Source organism: Scyliorhinus canicula, chromosome 11, assembly GCF_902713615.1.
Source record: "Scyliorhinus canicula chromosome 11, sScyCan1.1, whole genome shotgun sequence".
Lineage (NCBI taxonomy): Eukaryota > Metazoa > Chordata > Chondrichthyes > Carcharhiniformes > Scyliorhinidae > Scyliorhinus > Scyliorhinus canicula.
The window spans coordinates 58,362,684-58,383,269 of NC_052156.1; the positions used below are offsets into that span (position 1 = coordinate 58,362,684).

Here is a 20,586-nt window from a genome sequence, read left to right on the forward strand (position 1 = left end):
TAGGAGTGCGCCTTCAGGAGGACCTGAAGATCCCGCCGATGTGAACAGTCAGAAGATCTTATCTCGGGACAGCACGGTGGCGCAGTGGTTAGCATTGCTGCCTCATGGCGTTGAGGTCCCAGGTTCGATCCCGGCTCTGAGTCACTGTCCATGTGGAGTTTGCACATTCTCCCCATGTTTGCGTGGGTTTCGCCCCAAAACCCAAAGATGTGCAGCGTAGGTGGATTGGCCACGCTAATTTGCCCGTTAATTGGAAAAGATTAATTGGGTACCCTAATTTATAAAAAAAATCTCACCACAAATTTATTGCAATTTGAATCAACTATTGGAACTCATTAGCGCTGAGCTGACTGGACCAGTCTACTTGTTCAAATTTTCGAACTTTATTCTTGTGGACTTTTCTTGTGAAACCTCCAGCTTACATATTGGGCGGCATTTTCCGACCCTCCGCGCCGGAAACGCACCCGGTGCGGGAGCGGTGAATAGACGTTCACGCCAGAAATGCGGCACGAAGGCGCTTCCGCGATTAACCGGCCGAACTCCAGCCGGCGTGGTTTACATGTGGTACCACCCAGCGGGAGCTGGGACCCGCAGCTGCAGCGGCGGTCCTCGTGGAGGACGAAGGGCATGTGACTCCAGGGGCGGGGCCTCAGCGGTGGTCAGGCCCGAGATCGGGGGCCACCGATCATCGGGCCATGGCGATCTGGGAGGGACCTACCTTCCTCCGCGCGGGCCTGCTGTGTGGCTCCGCCATGTCGGCGGCGCCCACGCCGAGGTGGGCCCACTTGCAGCTGCCGTGCCCATGCGCGGCCGCACGATCTGGCTAGCCAGGCCCTGCCGGCAGCCAGATCTACGGGACGCACGCCGAGGCTCTGCTAACCCTCTGGAAAACGGAGAATCACCCTGGACTTTTGAGGAAAAAGTCCGGAGTGATTCTCGCCCGTTCTCTGGCGGACGTGGGGACTTAGTCCCCAGAAGGGAAAATCCCACCATTGTCCCTACAAATATTTGCTTTCTCTAGATGCTCACCTATTTAACGGCCAAATTTATATCTACTGTACTGGCGTCATTGCTTATCTATTTCTAGATAAAAGTAGGTGGCAATCTTATACACAAGATATTTCGAGTCCACTTATACTGCCACTTTAGCTCCTTTTTTTTTTTGATTTTTGATGTATGCGAACTTGGCTAAAGTCTCCAAGTAATGTATGTCTCCAAGTAATGTATGTTAGCTTGTGTTATCACTGTTTATTGATTGAAATGAAACAGTGTTTACTTTTTATGAACATTTAATTCACAACTCAGTTTTCAGATAAAGTGCTCAGTTCGGCCTCTTTGTGTAAATGTATGTGTACTTCAGAATTTAGGTGCTTGTTGGCATTCTGTGACTGTTCATAGCCAGTAATGCGGAATATAAAAGTACACGTATAATGGGGATTGCATCTCTTGATGTGGTTTACAAAATAACAAACTTGAACAAAAGCGCAAGAAGAAATGTATCTTTGGACAGGAGAGCAGGTTTTCAAACAGTTGCACCTGATAAGCATGTATAATGTGGACCCTAGACCGGTGATCCGAAATGCTGAATCTTTCACAACTCTGCTTAATTTTCTGTTCATACAGCCTCATTTCCATTTTGCCAACCTTTAAAAAGTGGTTCAGGTATTATAATGCTTGTTTCTACCACATTTATTTTGAATTACCCTTGATGTTTGCTGCCATTTTTGTTACCTATTCTGCCTTTGCAAAGGCTGAAATATATATATGAACTGCAGTAGAACTCTGTACAAAGGCTATCGACATCGCTAATACCATTAAATGGCTATTTTATTTGAAGTTATCCATCACTTCTTTCAAGTCCCTTTTACGTCCAAAGACGTTTTAAGTCCAATTTCCAATCTGGTATTGCTGAACTCCAAACATCAGGCCAAGTAATGTCTTGGTCCTTATTCACATCATTTAAGTGAAGCTGACCCTGCTAAATAAGTTCACCAGATATTGGGCTGGTACTCATAATGCAGCACCAGATTTTCATGCCATCAGAAAATCAACTGGAGAAAATACAGTTCCAGTTAAGGTCAAAAAACTGGATTGCAAGCATTGTTTTATTAAATATAAATCTTTAACATTCCTTTGTTGATTGATGCATTTTTAAATAAAGTGTTTCATACCAACATCCTCGGCGTTACCATTAACCAGAAACTGTATGCGGATAGTTATCTCGGACCAAACGCCCCACTGGCTGGAGATTTGGTTTTGATTGGAATGAGAGCAGAGGCCGGGGTGGAGGTTTGATTTGGGGTTGTTGGCGGATGGAGGTTTTTAGGTGATAAGGTGCAGGTGACAATTAAGGAGTATGTGGTATTGAATCAGAATGGGGAGGTGTCGGGTGGCTATATTTTGGGAAGCACTAAAGGCAGTGGTTCAGGAGAAATTATTTTGTTTAAGGCTCATGCGGATAGGGGAAGAAGGGAGGAACATGACCGTCTAGTGAGCGAGATAGTGGAGGTGGACAGGGAGTATTCGAGGGTGCCCACCGCGGAGGGATTGGCAGGGAGGAAAATGTTGCAGGGGCAGTTTGACAGGTTGACAATGGGGAGGGCGGTGGGGGAACTATGCAGGGAAAGAGGGGTGCAATATGAGTATGGGGAGAAGGCGAGCCTCATGCTGGCTCACCAACTGCGGAGGCAGGCAGCATCCAGGGAAATATTGCAGATACGGGCTGGAGATGTGGTGTCGGAGCGGGTAAGATAAACGAGGCATTTAGGAAATACTATCAGGGACTGTACGAGGTGAACCCGGGGTTGGAGGAAGAGGAGATGGGGCGGTTTCTGGAAGAGCTGGAATTTTCCCAGGTGGAGGAAGCAAAGAAGCACACATTGGAGGAGTCCTTGGGTCTGAGGGAGGTGCTGGATAGCATCAGGGGTACGAAGTCGCTGAAGACCCCAGGGCCAGATGGGTACCCGGCGGAGATTTATAAGGAATTTGTGGCGGACCTGGAACCGTATTTGTTGGTGACGTTTAATGAAGCACTGGAGAAGGGAGAGCTGACGGAGACAATGACGCAGGCAGTAATTATGCTAATCCCGAAAAAGGGGAAGGTCCCGGTGGAATGTGGGTCGTATAGGCCCACATCACTGTTGAACACGGATGTGAAAGTACTGGCAAAGTTGTTGGCGGGAAAAATGGAGGATTGTGTCCCGGGGGTGGTTGCAGAAGATCAAATAGGCTTTGTGAAGAACAGGCAGCTCGCGAATAATATAAGACGACTGTTGAATGTGGTGATGAATCCGTTGGGGCTCTGGTACCGGAGCTGGTGGTGTCCATGGATGCGGAGAAGGCATTTGATCGGGTGGAGTGGCTGTACTTGTTCGAGGTTTTGGGAAGGTTTGGGCTGAGATTTATGGTATGGGTGCGGTTGCAGTATGTGGCACCAAAGGCGATTGTGATGACGAATATTATGAGTTTGCGGAGCCTTGACTTACACAGGGGTATGAGGCAGGGGTGCCCACTATCGCATTACTGTTTGCACTGGCCATAGAGGCCTTGGCGATGGCTCTCAGGGGGTCGGCGGAGTGGAGCGGGATTATGAGGGGGCAAAGGGTGCATTGTGTGTCACTCGTGCCGATGACCTGTTGCTGAATGTTTTGGGTCCACTGGAGAGTATGGAAAGGATTATGGGCCTGCTGGGGAGGTGTGGAGGGTTCTCTGGGTATATACTGAATGTAGGGAAAAGCGAGGTCTTCCCAGTGAATGAGCTGGGACGGCGGGCAAACTTCGGGGGGATGCCATTTACAGTAGCGAGGGATAGGTTTAGGTATTTGGGGAATCAGGTAGTGCAGGAATGGACAGGACTCCATAAGTGGAACTTAATGAAGCTGGTGGAGGAAGTCAGGGAGGATCTGAATAGGTGGGATACACTGCAGTTGACATTGGCAGGGAAGGTCCAAGTGTGAAAATGAATATTCTGCCGAGGTTCTTTTTTATTTTCCAGGCTCTCGCGATATTTATACCAAAGGCCTTTTTTCTGAAATTGGACACAATCATTTTGGACGTTGTGTGGGCAGAGAAGGTGCTCGATGTGGGCAGGAACCTGCTACAGAGGCAGAGGTAGTGGGGGGAGGGGGGGGGGGGGGTTGGCGTTGCCGATCCTGCTTCATTATTATTGGTCAGCGAATGTGGATAGGGTGCAGCGATGGTGGGCAGGAGAAGGGGTGGAATGGTTAGGATGGAGGAGGAAGTATATTTCCCGGTGAATGTGTTGTAACCTGTTTTGATCAATGTTTGTGATAAATGTAATAAAATGTTTTTAAAAAATTAACCAGAAACTAAATTGGACCAGCCATATGAATATTGTGGCTACAAGAGCAGGTCAGAGGCTGAGACTGTTGCACAGAATAACTCACCTCTTGACTCCCAAAGTTCTGTCCGGAACCTACAGAGCCCAAGTTAGGAGTGTGATGGAATACTCTCTCCTTACCTGGACGATTAAAGCTCCAATAACACTCAAGAAGCTTGACATCATCCAGGCCAAATTGCTTGATTAGCAGCCCTTCCACAAACGTTCACCCGCTCCATCATCAAGAAGCTGTGGCAGCAATGTGTACCATCTACAGGATGCACTGCAGGAACTCACCAAAGCTCCTTAGGCAGCACTTTCCAAACCCACAACTGCTACTATCTCGAAAGACAAGGACAGAAGACACATGGGAACACCATCACTTGGAAGTTGCCCTTCAAGTCACTCACCATCTTGACTTGGAAATATATATCCATTCCTTCACTGTCATTAGGTTAAAATACTGGAACTCCCTCGCTAATGGCACAGTGGGTGTACCTATACTACATAAACTGTAGAGGTTCAGGAAGGCAGATCACCATCACCTTCTCAAGGGCAATTAGGGATGAGCAGTAAATACTAGCCTAGCCACTGACACCCAAATCCCATGAATGAATAACAAAAAATCATCTGTGCTTTGGAACTGTATTGTTTCTATTTATACGCAGTAATATATTTCCTAAAAGTCAATATTTTACTGTTCTGTTAAGTGTATTATAATGAGTCATTTTTGTTTAATTTGGTAAGTTAAATGCAGATTCATGCACATAACCTAATATAACCTGTTTTAAGATGGCCTAAACTTTTGGCAGAAGGAGGCCATTTGGCCCATCGAGTCTGCAGCAGCCCTTGGAAAGAGCACCCTAAAGCCCACACCTCCACCCCATCCCCAAAACCCAGTAACCCACCTAACCTTTTGGACACCCTGAGGGCAATTTATCATGGCCAATCCTTCTAACCTGCACATCTTTGGACTGTGGGAGGAAACCGAGCACCCGGAGGAAACCCACGCACACAACTGGGAGAAACATGCAGACTCCACACAGACAGTGACCCAAGCTGGGATTCGAACCTGGGACCCTGGAGCTGTGAAGCAACTGTGCCAACCACTATGTACCGTGCTGCCCTATAGATGCTACTATATTTTGCATTGCAGTGCAATTTAAACTAATTCTTCATAATTGTTTTACCTTGCTATTGCAGCACTGTTGGAAAATAGTAATAAAATTAGGCGTGTTCTGGAGTTAAAGAATTATTAACTTTCGCAGTAAAACTGATCATAATGATTATTTGAACATCTGCGTTAGGTGATGATTATGTGAATTTGAAAGAATTTCAACCAACAAATTGACAGATATGATTCAATAAAATATTTGATTTTGTCATGTTTGTCGCTCCCAATATTTCATAGGGATTCCATGAAATATTGGAAGAGACAAACACGATAAAATTAAAAACTGCAAACACTGGAAATTTTAGATAAAAATAAGCGCTGATAAAGCACAGCAGGTATGTTAGCACCTGAAGTAAAGTAGAGAGGGGAACCAATGGTTGCACTTATTGAGCATTAAAATCCTGCTATGAATATGTTTCTGTGTGGATTTAATGTTCAGTAATATGGATTCTTACCCCCGGCTCCCCCCACTAACAGCACAATGGTAACAGTACAGTGGCTAAAATATCAATTGAAAGAAACTATAAACTAATTGTGTGCCATTTGTATATTGTGATATAGAGCTGAAGTAAAGAAATCTTAGTCAAATCAGAGGAGCTCTTTTCAACCGGTGTATGATGGCAATAGTAGGATTCAGGTGGTTCATTTGTACGCTTGTTATAATCATATAAATATAGATAGATTACATTGGATTCAAGGTTGGTCATATTTACCAACGGAATGCTTTATTCAGATATTTCAGTGCTGCAGTGGTATTAGTTCTCAACTTGATTACAATAATATGGATGGATTTGTATAGCATAGAGAGCATTGTTTGACAAGCCATTAGGATATGTATTAAGTGGTGATCGTCTGTAGAATTATTCGTCAGATGATATTTGCAAACATAAATTCACACTCCAGTAGAGCCAGCCCATTGTGTCACATGCAGGTGCTGGATTGAACAGGTTGAGTGCTGCAGACAGACAGAAGGCACCACTTAGGCATAGAGCTGTGCTAGGATTGGAGTTGCCAGGGCCTTATCTGGAGCCACCCCCAGTGACACATATACTGCTGTAGAGTTTGACTTTCACTGTTCTCCAAGGGCTTGCAGAACACCTTTCAGGGGAAAAAATGGAGGCTGTTGGAGTGCAAATGTTCAGACCATGTTCATTCCAGAGCTTTTACATGTAAGTACTTTGTAACTTTTGAGAAGTTCCTAACTGAAAATTTTAAAAACATGTTTTTCTCCTTGTACATATCTTAAGGCAAGAGCTTTACAGAAAACAGATTGAGAGTTTAAAGATCATCCAGAATCTGCTTTATGATTATTTTCAATCTTAATTTGCAAATGTATTGTAAACAGATATTTTGTTATTTAAACGCCTTTGCAGTTTTGTATTTTTCTTGACACAGATCATTTATGATTACTTCTTGTTCCCAAATTTTTTGGATTGTCCAGTAAATGTGTCTGTACACAACACATTACATTTGTCAGTGAGAACACATCTAAATATAAATATTTAAATACATTGGTGTGAGCTCAAAAATCCCAAACATTTTAGTTCGCTGAATAGTAACTGCGAACTTAGTTCAACCTTTGTGCTGTGTAAGATGGTAAAACATTAAAGATACCTAACTGAACATTTGTAGTTGCAAAAATGTGAATATGTAATTTGGATCTGAGGATGCCCAATCAAGCACATGTTAATTTCAGAACATGAAGGTTTAGAGCATTTATTTAATACTTTGCAGTGCTAGAGTCTAGAAATTCTAAATATTTGTCTTTTGTAAAAAAAAAGGGTAGCGAAGCGATTCATCATTGTGGTCATTTATTAAGTTCAACCTAAAGAAAAAAATCCAGCAGTACAACTTATTAATTATTTACTGAGTAGTCATGGGTCAAAAGAGAAGGTTTTCTTGAACTGAATTAACATCGTCTTGCAGTAGTGAGGTTCCAGTACATGTGTTGGGATTTTTACAAAAGGTAGTGTAAAACAGAAGCATGCCATTTCTATCTAGATTTCTTTGTTGTGGCACTTATCAGAAGGTGAGATATGATGTTTGAAGTTTTTACTAAATAAGTAGTTGTTTAAGTGGAGCTTTAAGATGAATTATAGGTGAATTAGAAGCGTCACTATGTAGTAAAATATCACACTGTAACTGGAGAATTAGAATTCAACATTTGTACAATTGTTTTCTCCAGAATCAAGCAAATCATTATGTTAATGTTCATATTCATGGACCTTTACTATGAGCAATCACAACATTGTTGTTGAAAACCTTCCAAGTTTTAGTTTTGTGCTTGGAAGAGTTTATCTCAAACTTGTTTTTGCTGAACTAATTATTGGTGCTGTTGAATCAAGTCTGTGCGGAGTCTGCGCGTTCTCCCGTTCCTTCTTGGGTTTTTCTCCGGGTGCTCCGGTTTCCTCCCACAGTCCAAAGATGTGCAGGTTAGGTGGATTGACCATGCTAAATTGCCCTTAGTATCCAAAAATGTTAGATGGGGTTACTGGGTTACGGGGATAGGGTGGAGGTGTGGACTTGAGTGGGGTGCTCTTTCCAAGGGCCGGTGCAGACTTGATGGGCCGAAAGGCCTCCTTCTGCATTGTAGATTCTATGAAGTACTAATGTAAACTTGTGAACAATTTTAATCTTGAATGAACAGGACAAGGTTCTGAGTCCTCACCTGTGATACTGCACTTCATCCACCTCCCGTGTGTTGTCTGCAATTTCCGCTAGGATTTTTTGGCAAAGGCGGAGGCATTTTACCTTAATGAGTTAAACAAAATGTTTCCTATTAATGCTGTTTAGTGGCAGGCTCTTTTGAACAATGAAATGTATTTTCAAATACATACATGGGACTGCGTAAATGACCTAAATGCCAATTATTGCCTGCAGCAATTTTAAATATCATGCTGCCGCAGCCAGTGTGAATCGTTCGTAACCTTTGTCGTAGTTTAAAAATATCTTTCTGCTGTTGATTTTTGGTCTATCTAGATATCGAAACCTAGAAAGCTTTGTTGTCTGCTGAAATAGGCATACATTTTCATTGCGTTTCGCAGTTGTTAGTTTTACACTCAGTCTTTGATTTGATATGGTAAGATATCAGAAGGTCACTTTAAAACAAATTGATAATGTTAAATGTTTCTTGTTTCTCAGTTACATTTTTTGCTCTATCAAGATAAGGGGTATCAATCCTGCAGAATTTAGTGATTTTCTCTAACTCTGCCATCAAGGTGTCCTAACGTTTCACTTTCCACTGCAGCTGTTCTTGGGGCTCTTTAAGTGACATTGGCAATTGGTGCTTTGACATGGGCATTTTTTGTTGCAGCCTTGGAGTGTACTTTTAAATGACTTGAAGGAAACTGTAAGATTCTTCTTTGCAAGTTTTAAAAACTTTAATGCTTTGATGTTTAAATCACAATTTTCATGTTACTTTCAGCTTCAAAACTGCATATTTTCCAGACGAACAACAGGCAATTAATTTCATGCAGATAGGTAGCAGTAAATATTGAGATGTAGATGTGGAAATGTTTTTCAGGGTATTGTTGATGACTAATTCACAGCTTGTACCTTGCAGCTTTCAAAATAAAGGCTAGATCCAGTGGTGCCATGTGCCTGCAGGTGTGCAGTGGGTGGAGGGGAATCATGGAACTGGAGAGCAGACACTGTCCCCATTTCCTTCTGGGTGCAATTTGGTTGCTTTATGCATTTGGTGGACTGAAATACTTGCCGTCCTCAGCTAATTAAACCCCTAAATTCAATGCAGAATATTTAAATGAAAACCTACTGCAATTAGTTTCATACCACATTTGCTGTTTTTCTTTCCTATGAATTGAAGCAAGAGAGTTTTTGTGTGTGAAGTAGCTTTTATTGCCACAGGATTTATCTTTTCTAGTAGCATGTAGGACAATATTCTTTCAACCTTTTATTAGATGTTTTTCTATTCTGCCAATGTTTTTGTTAAAAATGACTTCATATCCTAATGCTTTACCCAAGGGGAAATCGAAACCAAGTATATCCCCAAGGGATGGCACGGTGGTTAGCACTGCTGCCTCACAGCCCCAGTGTCCCAGGTTCAATTCTGGCCTCAGGTGACTGTGAGGAGTTTGCACCTTCTTCCTGCGCCTGAGTGGGGTTCCTCCGGGTGTTCTGGTTTCCTCCCCAAGTCCAAAGATGTGCTGGTTAGATGTATTGCCTTTGCTAAATTGCCCATTTTGCGTCCAAAAGGTTAGGTTGGGTTACTGGGCTACAGGGATAGCATGGGGGTGTGGGTTTAAGCAGGGTGCTCTTTCAAGGTCCGGTGCAGATTCGAATGACCGAATGGCCTCCTTCTGCACTGTAAATTCTATGGTTCTATGGTACATCCTTAAGTGAAGCACACTTATGGAGAATAATTGGACTATAGTGTGCAGATGCAATTTCTTCACCATTATAAACTATTATGCTCTGTCCTTTAATTGATCTGCAGCAAGGTCATTTACAGTCAGAATTCAAATCTTAGATTGCAACTTCTGGTGGTTGGCAAGGTCATCACTGCCAACAGCAATTATGCCATTGACACAGTTTTGGCTATCATTTCCAAGCTAATTTATACATGCACCAAACGGATGACTGATGCTTTGGTCAGTGTGCACTGCACTCTCATCTTTTCATCTTTCCTACTGAATGGCATAACCTTGCTGCCAATGTCACTGCACTGCTGCATTTCCTAAAATATGGGGAGGAGCTGGGTGGAAGATCATTGAGGATTTGCATATTCTTAACTTGAAGTTCATCCAGAGTGTCAATAGGTGATCATATTTGTGCTAGTGTGGTTTTATATGCAAAGCTGTGGAACATGAGAGTATAGCAAGGTACGTTGCATCTTGACAGTGTGCGATGTTGAGGCCTCCGTTTGTGTGAGGATGCATATGAAGTGGTGTATAGCTTAGTCAACAGTGCTTTATTGCCTTAGAATTTGGGCCATCTCCCAGCCACACTACTCATTACCAAATTCCTTCAAGTGTGTTGTCTTTTTTTGTATCTGTTCTCTGGTTCAAACTCAGCAGACATTGGTATTGAGCCTAGTTATCATTTCCTGGCAGGCATAATGCTTGGATCTCTTGGGCCAACCTTCTTGCAGTCACAAGTCCATTTTGTCCAATGCCATCCTGCACCACCAGTTATCCACAAACCACCACCGTATTAGATTGATGTCCTTTTGACCTCATCCAACACTTTTGTTTTTGTGCTTTGAAACAGGTACCAACTATTTTAATGAGCTGCATCCCTTTGAAACGGCTGTATGCTTACATACAATAAGTTGTTATGCTGAGTCATATTCCCTGTTCAATTTTCAAGTAGCACAGGGGTGTGTTTGACTGTGAACCAGCCTTATAGGCTCTGGCAAAACCAGTTCCATTAGCACGGAATTTGGGATTCCGTTTTCTCGCCAAGGTTGTTGATTAAAGCAGTGTTTTCAAACTTTTTTTCCGGGGACCCATTTTTACCAACCGGCCAACCTTCGTGACCCACGTCGGCCGACCTTCGCGGCCCACACCAGCCAAACTTCGCAACCCACACCGACCGACTTTCGCGGCCCCGCCGGCCGACATTTGCGCCCACTCTGGCTGACCTTCGCGACCCAACAGTTTCTCTTACCTTGTTTGTTGCTGACAGAATGGAGGAATCGTAATCACGCTCAAAGCACGTGATGTCAGTGTTCGGGGGGGGGGGGGGGGGGGGGGGGGGGTGACCTGCTCTCTGCCTCCCTGCCTCCCTGCCTCCCTTCAGGCAGGAAGATGACATAGAATTCTAAAAGAAAAATCTGCGTCTCCGATTGCGCAAATCTGTGGGCAACAGCCGCAGCAGCGGATTTTAACAATGCCGGCTGCAAGCAGCCTTCAAGAAGGCTGCGACCATATAAATAAATGCGTGCCCGCTTATCGTTGCGCATGCGCAAAACTCTACGCATGCGCACCGATGAGCGGGCACGCATGCGCAGTGCGGCCACATTTTAAAAATATGGTCAGAGCCTTTTTGAAGGCCGCTCGCAGCCGGCATAGTTAAAAACCGGCTGTTGCGCGCGATGGTTCGCAATTGGGAGCACCGTGACGGCCAGCTCTGCGACCCTCCCGACACCCACTCGCCGGGTCGCGCCTCCGTCTTTGAAAATGCCTGGATTAAAGCCTTGGAAGCAAACTTTTCTTTAGGTACTAAGATTACACCTAAAATGGCAAATGGAGAACTATTAATAAACTGATTTTGATGTAGAAGTTATTGTCGGAAGGAAATGGGACAGTTTTAACTTTGAGCAGTAGGGTATAGGGTGAATTGAATAATATTGTATCAGCCTTCCCTTATAGGCCTTGCTAATCCAAGTCAACTGTCAAGCAACTGCTTTAGGTCCACAAGCAATAATGTGACATTACTCTATTATGTTAGTGCCAAAAGTAAACATCTTACCCTTTTTTTAAAAATTGATTGCTCCCTAAACAGAAAATTTTATTTGATCACACTGATGAAACACCAGGGCCGGGATTCTCCGAAATCCTGGCGAAGTGTTGACGCCGGAGTCAAACCCGGCGGGAGTGATTCCGATGTCAACGGGCCTCCAGGCCCAGTCATTCCCCCCCATCCTCAGGGGCTAGAAAGCCAGCCCGCCACGGCTGCCGCAGGTCCGCGCATGTGCGCCATGGCCGTCTCCACGCCGCCCCCCCCCCCCCCCCCCCCCCCCCCCCCCCCCCCCGGGTAACATGGCAGAGTCCTATAGGGACCCGGCGCGGACGAACATAACCCCCTCCCGGAATTAGCGTGCCCGCCGATTGGTTGCCCCCGATCGCAGGCCTGGCAACCATGGAGGATCCCCCAGCCCCCCCACCAGGACTACCCCCGCAGCCAGAACGCCGAGGTCCCGTCGGGTAGGACCATACACAGACAACGGCGGCGGGACTCGGCTCGTCGATGGCACAGAGTCACTGCGGGGGCCGCTTTCAACAGCCCCCAACCGGCGGTGCGATTGGTGGCGATTCTCCGGTCGCCAGAGAATCAGCGGCCTGGTGTCGGAGGGGCGTGACGGGATTCGTGCCCCCGACCCCGTGGCGATTTTCCGACCTGGCGTGGGCTCGGAGAATCCCGGCCCAGAACTATGAGAAATAGGGGGCGCGATTCTCCGCAAATGCGGAGAGTCGTAAAGGCTGCCGTGAAACTTGCCGTGTTTCACGGCAGCCTCCGCGCCCCATCCCGGGACCCGATTCTCCCCCCTGGGCGGGGCTAGCAGCGTGGCCCCGTGAAGAACGGCATCGCGGGCTTAGCGACCGTTGCTAAGCCCGCGCGCCAAGCGTCACGGTGGCTGACACGCACAATGACGTCAGCCGCGCATATGCGGGTTGGACGGCTCCAACCCGCGCATGCGCAGATGACGTCATCACGCATATGCGTCAAACCCGCGCATGCGCGGGCCATCATGCCCCTCAGCCGCCCCGCGGACTGATCCTGCGGGGCTGCGGAGGAACAAATAGTGCGCGGGTATCAGACCCGTTGCCCGCGATCGGTGCCCACCGATCGCAGGCCCATGCCACCCTTGGCACGGCCATGGTGTGGCCGTGCCAATCGGTGCCATGGTTGTCCGGGACGGCACTTTGAGGCCGTTTTCACAAACGGTGAGAGCAGGTGTGTTTGCATTTGTGAAAACGGCTGTAAAGGTTTGGGAACTCGGCCCATCGGCCTAGGGAGAATTGCTGTTTGCCGTAAAAAACGGCAAGCAGCGATTCGTGTCGTGGGGCGGCCGTGGGGGGGGGGAGAATAGCGGGAGGTCGGGAAAAATGTCGGGAAGGCCCTCCCGCTATTCTCCGACCCATCGTGGGCAGCGGAGAATCGCGCCCAGGATCTTAAGAAACTGTCATATATCCATTTTTCATGTTAATTAGTGATAACGATAGCTAACTGAAATTAAATTATTATTTTACTGATATGTAACAGTGATACAAAATCAGTGCTTATTCTGTAACTCACGCGTAACTACCTACTTGAGGATGAAATAACAATGGTGTCCATTTTTGCACCTAATATTCTTTTAATTTAACCTTAGGCAATTATAAATACATAAAGCATTGATATTACCATAAGACATAGGAGTGGAAGTAAGGCCATTCGGCCCATCGAGTCCACTCCACCATTACATCGAATGTAGACACATTTTAAAAAATAAATTTAGAGTACCCAATTCATTTTTTCCAATTAAGGGGCAATGGAGCATGCCCAGTCTACCTAGCCTGCACATCTTTGTGTTGTGGGGCAAACCAATGCAAACACGGGGAGAATGTGCAAACTCCACACGGACAGTGACCCAGAGCTGGGATCGAACCTGGGACTTCGGTGCCGTTAGACTGCAGCGCTAACCACTGTGCCAGCATGCTGCTCCAGAATTAGACACATAATTGAAAGGAGAACCAAAATACAAGTAGTTTTGATCCATAACTGTATCCCTTCTCTTGATTGCATTGATTCCCAATCAATTTTAACTAAAATGCCAAAGGTTTATATGAAATCAATTTTGATTGAACTAGTCGATCTCCTTTGACATTGTTCATCGATAGTTTGGGATTAGGACACAGGCTTGTGATGTTTATTGCAGTTCTGTTCCTGACCAGGGAGGGGAAAATTTCCTGACCAGGCAGCACCCAGGGTTTGGAACACAGTGCAGCTGGAGGGCAGCATATGCACTTTGAAAATAAAACTAATAATATCAAAAGAACAAAGAAAATTACAGTGCAGGAACAGGCCCTTCGGCCCTCCCAGCCTGCGCCGATCCAGATCCTTTTTCTAAACCTGTCGCCTATTTTCCAAGGATCTACATCCCTCTGTTCCCCACCCGTTCATACATCTGTCTAGATGCATCTTAAATGATGCTATTGTGCCTGCCTTTACCACCTCCACTGGCAAAGCGTTCCAGGCACCCACCACCCTCTGCGTAAAAAACGTTCCATGCACATCTCCCTTAAACTTTCCCCCTCTCACCTTGAAATCGTGACCCCTTGTAATTGACAGCCCCACTCTTGGAAAAAAATTGTTGATATCCACCCTGTCCATACCTCTCATAATTTTGTAGACCTCAATCAGGCCCCCCCTCGACCTCCGTCTTTCCAACGAAAACAATCCTAATCTACTCAACCTTTCTTCATAGCTAGCACCCCCCATACCAGGCAACATCCTGGTGAACCTCCTCTGCACCGTCTCTAAAGCATCCACATCCTTCTGGTAATGTGGCGACCAGAACTGCATGCAGTATTCCAAATGTGGCCTAACCAAAGTCCTAAACAACTGTAACATGACTTGCCGACTCTGGTACTCAATACCCTGTCCAATGAAGGCAAGCATGCTGTATGCCTTCTTGACCACTCTATCGACCTGCGTTGCCACCTTCAGGGTACAATGGACCTGAACTCCCAGATTTCTCTGTACATCAATTTTCCCCAGGACTCTTCCATTGACCGTATAGTCTGCTCTTGAATTAGATCTTCCAAAATGCATCACCTCGCATTTGCCTGGATTGAACTCCATCTGCAATTTCTCTGCCCAACTCTCCAATCTATCTACATTTTGCTGTATTCTCTGACGGTCCTCCTCACTGTCTGCAACTCCACCAATCTTAGTAATTTGCTAATCAGCAGAAGAGTCAGAAGTTATCTGTTTCAACACAGCATACATTAAACCAGCACTGGCTCAGGCAACATCTCCAATAAGCTCACAGAACCAAACATTTTGGCAGAGATATGGGTTATGACTTGTACATTCTTAGAGAAATGGGAACAGTGGACGTAGAGAGAAAAGCTGGAACCCAAGGGCACAGCCTCAGACTGGAGGAACAATCCTTTAAAACAGAGATGAGGAGGAATTTCTTCAGCCAGAGGGTGGTGAGCCAGTAGAACTCATTACTGCAGAAGGCTGTGGAGGCCAAATCACTGAATGTCTTTAAGACAGAGATAGATATGTTCTTGATTAATAAGGGGATCAGGGGTTATGGGGAGTAGGCAGGAGAATGGGGATGAGAAGCATGATTGAATGGCAGATTAGGCTCAATGGGCCAAATGGAATAATTCTGCTCCTATGTCTTAATGACCTTATGGTGTTATGAGGAAAATAAATGTTAAAACTTGTTGATTAAACTAGCCTCTACACTGATAGCTGTTCTATTTTAATATGAACCAACTGCTGAGTGCGTCATCAGTATCTTCAAAGGGTCTGTCCTAAACCCAAGTAAAATGCAATTTCTACAGTTGGTCATGGACCTAATGCTGTGACATACTAGTAGTGTATATATTGAAAGACTACTTTAAATGCGGAAAACATTTTGCTATCGAAATGGTGATGAAGACGCTGATAGCTTTGCTACTGCTACTTCTAACCTTCAAATTGCAAGGCCTGTTTACCAAAGGAATAGGTTTTCAATGAATAGAAGTATTTGATTGGGGGGGGGGTTGGGGGAGGAAGGAAAGAGAAGAGAAGAGATACAGATTGGGTCTGACCCATTTCAAGAGCTTGAAACCAGAGGATTTCACCATATAATATTGTGCAAATAATTGTTGATTGGGAGAAGTGGAAACCTGAGCTTCATTTAATATCCAAGTAAACATAGTCTCCTGTACAGCAAACAAAAATCATGCCATTGATGCATATCCTAGGTATTCACCAAACATTAGTGAACAGGATATAGTTTCTCTTCTTTAAAACTTCCACTGTTCACAATGCCAAGGTCCCTTGTTTCTTTTTCTAGTTATATTTTTTCTTTTTTTATCTGTACAGCTGAGTTTATCTGCTTTATCGTTCTGATATGTTAAAAAATATATAAATATGCTACTCTGTTCAAAGGTTGTTGTACGGATATGGAATCTGTGGCCCAATAGTGCAATGGTTGGTGCCCGTTGCTCTGACACATATCAGGCTCCACTTATTTTTGGGTGATGAGGTCCAAGCCGCTTTTCTAACTTGTGTTTCTGGTGCTTAACAATACAGCATGTGCACAGACTTGATCTCTGGGGTTCTTTATTTTCTTTTAATGAGGCATCTTCCCAATATTCCGATATGACCATCAGAGCTGTCCTCCAGTCACTAAGTGCTCATTTACAGGAAATATTTGGTGGGGAGCTCTGCCGCAGAAGAATGCAGATTTATTCCTCAGTGAGCCACCTTGCTCACCAAGTCACCACCTTTTAAATCAAATGATGCTGCAGCATAAGAAGTCAACAGCCTGTTGCTGGTTGGTAACCCTCTGATCTTCAACTCCGGCTCCTATAGTGCTGTCACTGCAATATACTTAATTACATATTTAAACGAGCTGCCCTGTCCTTCACGTTTCTTCACACAGGCAGCATTGGATTATTGTTCACCACAGAGTGTCAGCTTCTGCTAAACCAGCCAAGCAATGTTCCTTTTCACAGAAATTCTTCTAGTCACAAAGTTAGTGATAGTTTGAAAACCAATTTTCTGATTATGACATCAGATGTAAAAATGATGAAAGTTTTCTCCAAGCAGTGAATCAGGTGATGAGCCAAAACCTTTCCCTCTACCTTTCTTACATAGGAACATAAGAGATAGGCACAGGAGTAGGCCTAAGATCTAGAAATCAATTGATTTCTGTTTTGAAAATACTTAATGCCAAAGCCTCCACAGCCCTCCGGGATAGAAAATTCCAATGATTCACTACTCCTGAGTGAAGAAATACCTCCTCATCTCAGTCTTCCATGACATTACCTGTTGCTCTGGGACCTTGTCCTCAGGTTATAGACCCCAGCAAGGGTAAGCATATTTTATGCATTTACCCTGTTGAGCCCTGTGAAAATGTTGTCTGCTTCAATGAGATCATCTCTCATTCTTCTAAACTCTTCGGAATATGGGCCCCCATGTCCTCAACCTCTCCTCATAAAACAATTAAGAAATACTCTGCATTTTTGTTTTTCCTACCAAAGTGGAACACTTCACATTTTTCCACATTACATTCCATCTGCCATGTTCTTGCCCACTCACTTAGCCTGGCGAAACCCCCGTAAAACCTTTTTCCATCCTCTCCACACTCTCATTCCCACCAGTTTTTGTGTCAACAGCAAACTTGGAAATATTACGTTTGGCACCTACATCCAAATCATTGATACAGATTGAGAATAACCTCCGCACTGATCCCTGCAGTACCCCACAAGTTACAGCCTGCCAGCCTGTGAATAATCAGTTTATTCCCAAACCCTGTTTTCTGTCTGTTAAATAATTCTCAATCCATGCCAGATTACCTTTGATCCCATGTACTCTAATTTTGCTAATTTACCTCCTGTGTGGGAACTTATTGAAAGCCTTCTGGAAATCCCAAATACATCTCATTCACCGGTTCCCCCTTATCTATTCTGCTAGTTACATCCTCAAAAAATCTAAAAGGTTTAAATCCGGGAGGTTTAAGTTCGGGAACAATGACTACAATACAGTAAGCTTTAAGGTACTGATGGATAAAAATAAGTGCAGTCCTCAGGTGAAGTTGTTAAATTGGAAAAAGGCTAATTCCAACAATATTAGACACAACTGAAGAATGTAGATTGGGGGCAGATGTTTGAGGGCAAATCAACATCTGGCATGTGGGAGACTTTCAAGTTTAAGTTGATAGGAATTCAGGACCGGCAAGTTCCTGTAGGAATGAAGGATAAGTATGGCAATTTTCGGGAACCTTGGATAATGACAGATACTGTGAATCTAGTGAAAAAGAAAAAGGAAGCATTTGTCAAGGCTAGGAGGCTGGGAACACACAAAGCAAGTGTGGAATTCCAGGAAAGTAGAAAGAAACTTGTCAGGAGGCTAAAAGGGGTCACGAAAAGCGATTAGCCGGCAGGATTAAGGAAAATCCCATATATATAAAGAACAAGAAGGTAGCCAAGGAGAGGAATGGCTCACTCAAGGACAGAGAAGGGAATCTATGCGTAGAGCCAGAGGAAATGGGCGAGGTACTAAATGAGTACTTTGCGTCTGTATTCACCAAAGAGAAGGACTTGGTGGATTATGAGTCTGGGGAAGGGCGTATAGATAGTTTGGGTCATGTTCAGATCAAAAAGGAGGATGTATTGGGTGTCTTGAAAAACATTATGCTAGACAAGTCTCCAGGGCCTGAATACCCCAGAATATTGAGAGAGGCAAGGGAGGAAATTGCTGGGGCCTTGAGGGAAATCTTTGTATCCTCACTGGCTACAGGGGAGGTCCCAGAAGATTGGAGAACAGCCAATGTTGTTCCTTTGTTTAAGAAGGGTACCAAGGATAATCCACGTAATTACAGGCCGGTGAGCCTTACGTCAGTCGTAGCAAAATTATTGGAGAGGATTCTTCGAGACAGGATTTACTCCCACTTAGAAATAAGTGGACATATTAGCAGGAGGCAATATTTTGTGAAGGGGAGGTCCTGTCTCACTAACTTGATTGAGTTTTTCAAGGAAGTGATGAAGGTGATTGATGAGGGTAGGACAGTGGATGTTGTCTACATGGACTTCAGTAAGGCCTTTGGCCTCATGGCAGACTGGTACAGAAGGTGAAGTCGCACGGGATCAGAGGTGAGTTAGCAAGATGGATACAGAACTGGCTTGTTCATAGAAGATAGAAGTTGGCAGTGGAATGGTGCTTTTCTGAATGGAGGGCTGTGACTAGTGGCATTCCTCATGGATCAGTGCTGGTACCTTTGCTGTTTGTAATATATATAAATGATTTGGAGGAAAATGTAACTGGTTTGATTAGTAAGTTTGCGGGCGATACAAAGGTTGGTGGAATTATGGATAGCGATGAGGACCGTCAGAGGATATAGCAGGGTATAGATTGGTTGGAGACTTGGGCGGAGAGAGCAGATGGAGTTTAGTCCGGATAAATATGAGGTAATGCAATACATACAGTAAATGGCAGAACCCTGAAGAGCATTGATAGGCAGAGGGATCTGGCTATACGGGTAGACAGGTCACTGAAAGTGGCAACGCAGGTGGAGGAGGTGGTCAAGAAGGCATACGGCATGCTGGCCTTCATCGGCTAGGGCATTAAATTTAAAAATTGACAAGTCATGTTACAGCTTTATAGAACCTTAGTTAGGCCACACTTAGAATATAGTGTTCAATTCTGGTTGCCACACTACCAGAAGGATGTGGAAGCTTTGGGGACAGTACAGAAAAGATTTACCAGTATGTTGTTTGGTCTGGGGGGCATTAGCTATAAGGAGAGGTTGGAGAAACTTGGTTTGTTCTGATTGGAACAATGGAGTTGAGGGTGACCTGATAGAAGATTATATGGACAGCGTGGATAGTCAGAAGCTTTTTCCCAGGGTAAAAGAGTTAATTCCATGGGCCATAGGTTTCAGGTGTGAGGGGCAAGGTTTAAAAGAGATGTATGAGGCATGTTTATTACACAGAGGGTGGTGGGAGCCTGGAACTTGCTGCCGCGGGAGGTAGCAGAAGCAGATACAATAGTGACTTCTAAGGGGCATCTTGACAAATACATGAATAGGATGGGAAAAGAGGGATATGATCCCCGGAAGGGGATGGTGTTTTAGTTTAGACAGGCAGCATGGTCGGTGTAGGCTTGGAGGTCCAAAGGGTCTGTTCCTCTGCTGTAATTTCTTTGTTCTTGTCAAATATGATTTCCCTTTTCCCCCATGTTGACTCTGCCCAATCCTACCATTATTTTCCAAGCGCCCATTCATCACATCCTTTATAATAGATTCTAGCATTCTCCCCACTACTGTACGACAGATGTCAGGCTAACAGGTTTGTAGTTCACCATTTTCTCTCTCTCCCCTATCTTAAATAGTGGGGTTACTTTCCAGTCAGCAGGAACCATTCCGGAATCTATAGAATTTTGGCAGGTGACCACTAGCATGTCAACTCTTCCAAAACTCCGCAATGTAGATCATCAGGTCCAGGAGATTTATCAGCTTTCAATCCCATTAATTTCTCCAGTACTACTCTTTTTTTTTACCAATGCTAATCTCTTCCAATTCCTCATTCTTGCTAGTACCTTGGTTCTGTCGTATCCAGGGGAGTTTTTTGTTTCATCCTCCATGAAGACAGACACAGAGGGAGGGATTTCCCGAACCTTCCCACTG

The 20,586-nt window shown here is 44.7% G+C and overlaps 1 protein-coding gene across 6 annotated transcripts in view; it reads left to right on the plus strand.

Moving 5' to 3' along the window:
* LOC119973102 (microphthalmia-associated transcription factor-like) overlaps positions 1-20,586 on the plus strand; it is a 400,216-nt gene that overhangs the window by 183,820 nt on the left and 195,810 nt on the right. The window contains exon 1 of one of the 6 annotated variants that reach the window (XM_038810636.1): positions 6,580-6,682. The exons of 4 other annotated variants lie outside the window; for them this stretch is intronic. In XM_038810636.1, coding sequence (XP_038666564.1) covers positions 6,627-6,682 — 56 coding nt within the window. In that variant the 5' untranslated portion in view covers positions 6,580-6,626. Of the gene's footprint in view, positions 1-6,579; positions 6,683-20,586 lie in introns of those variants that run through there. One more of the 6 variants, XM_038810641.1, reaches the window with a different exon arrangement.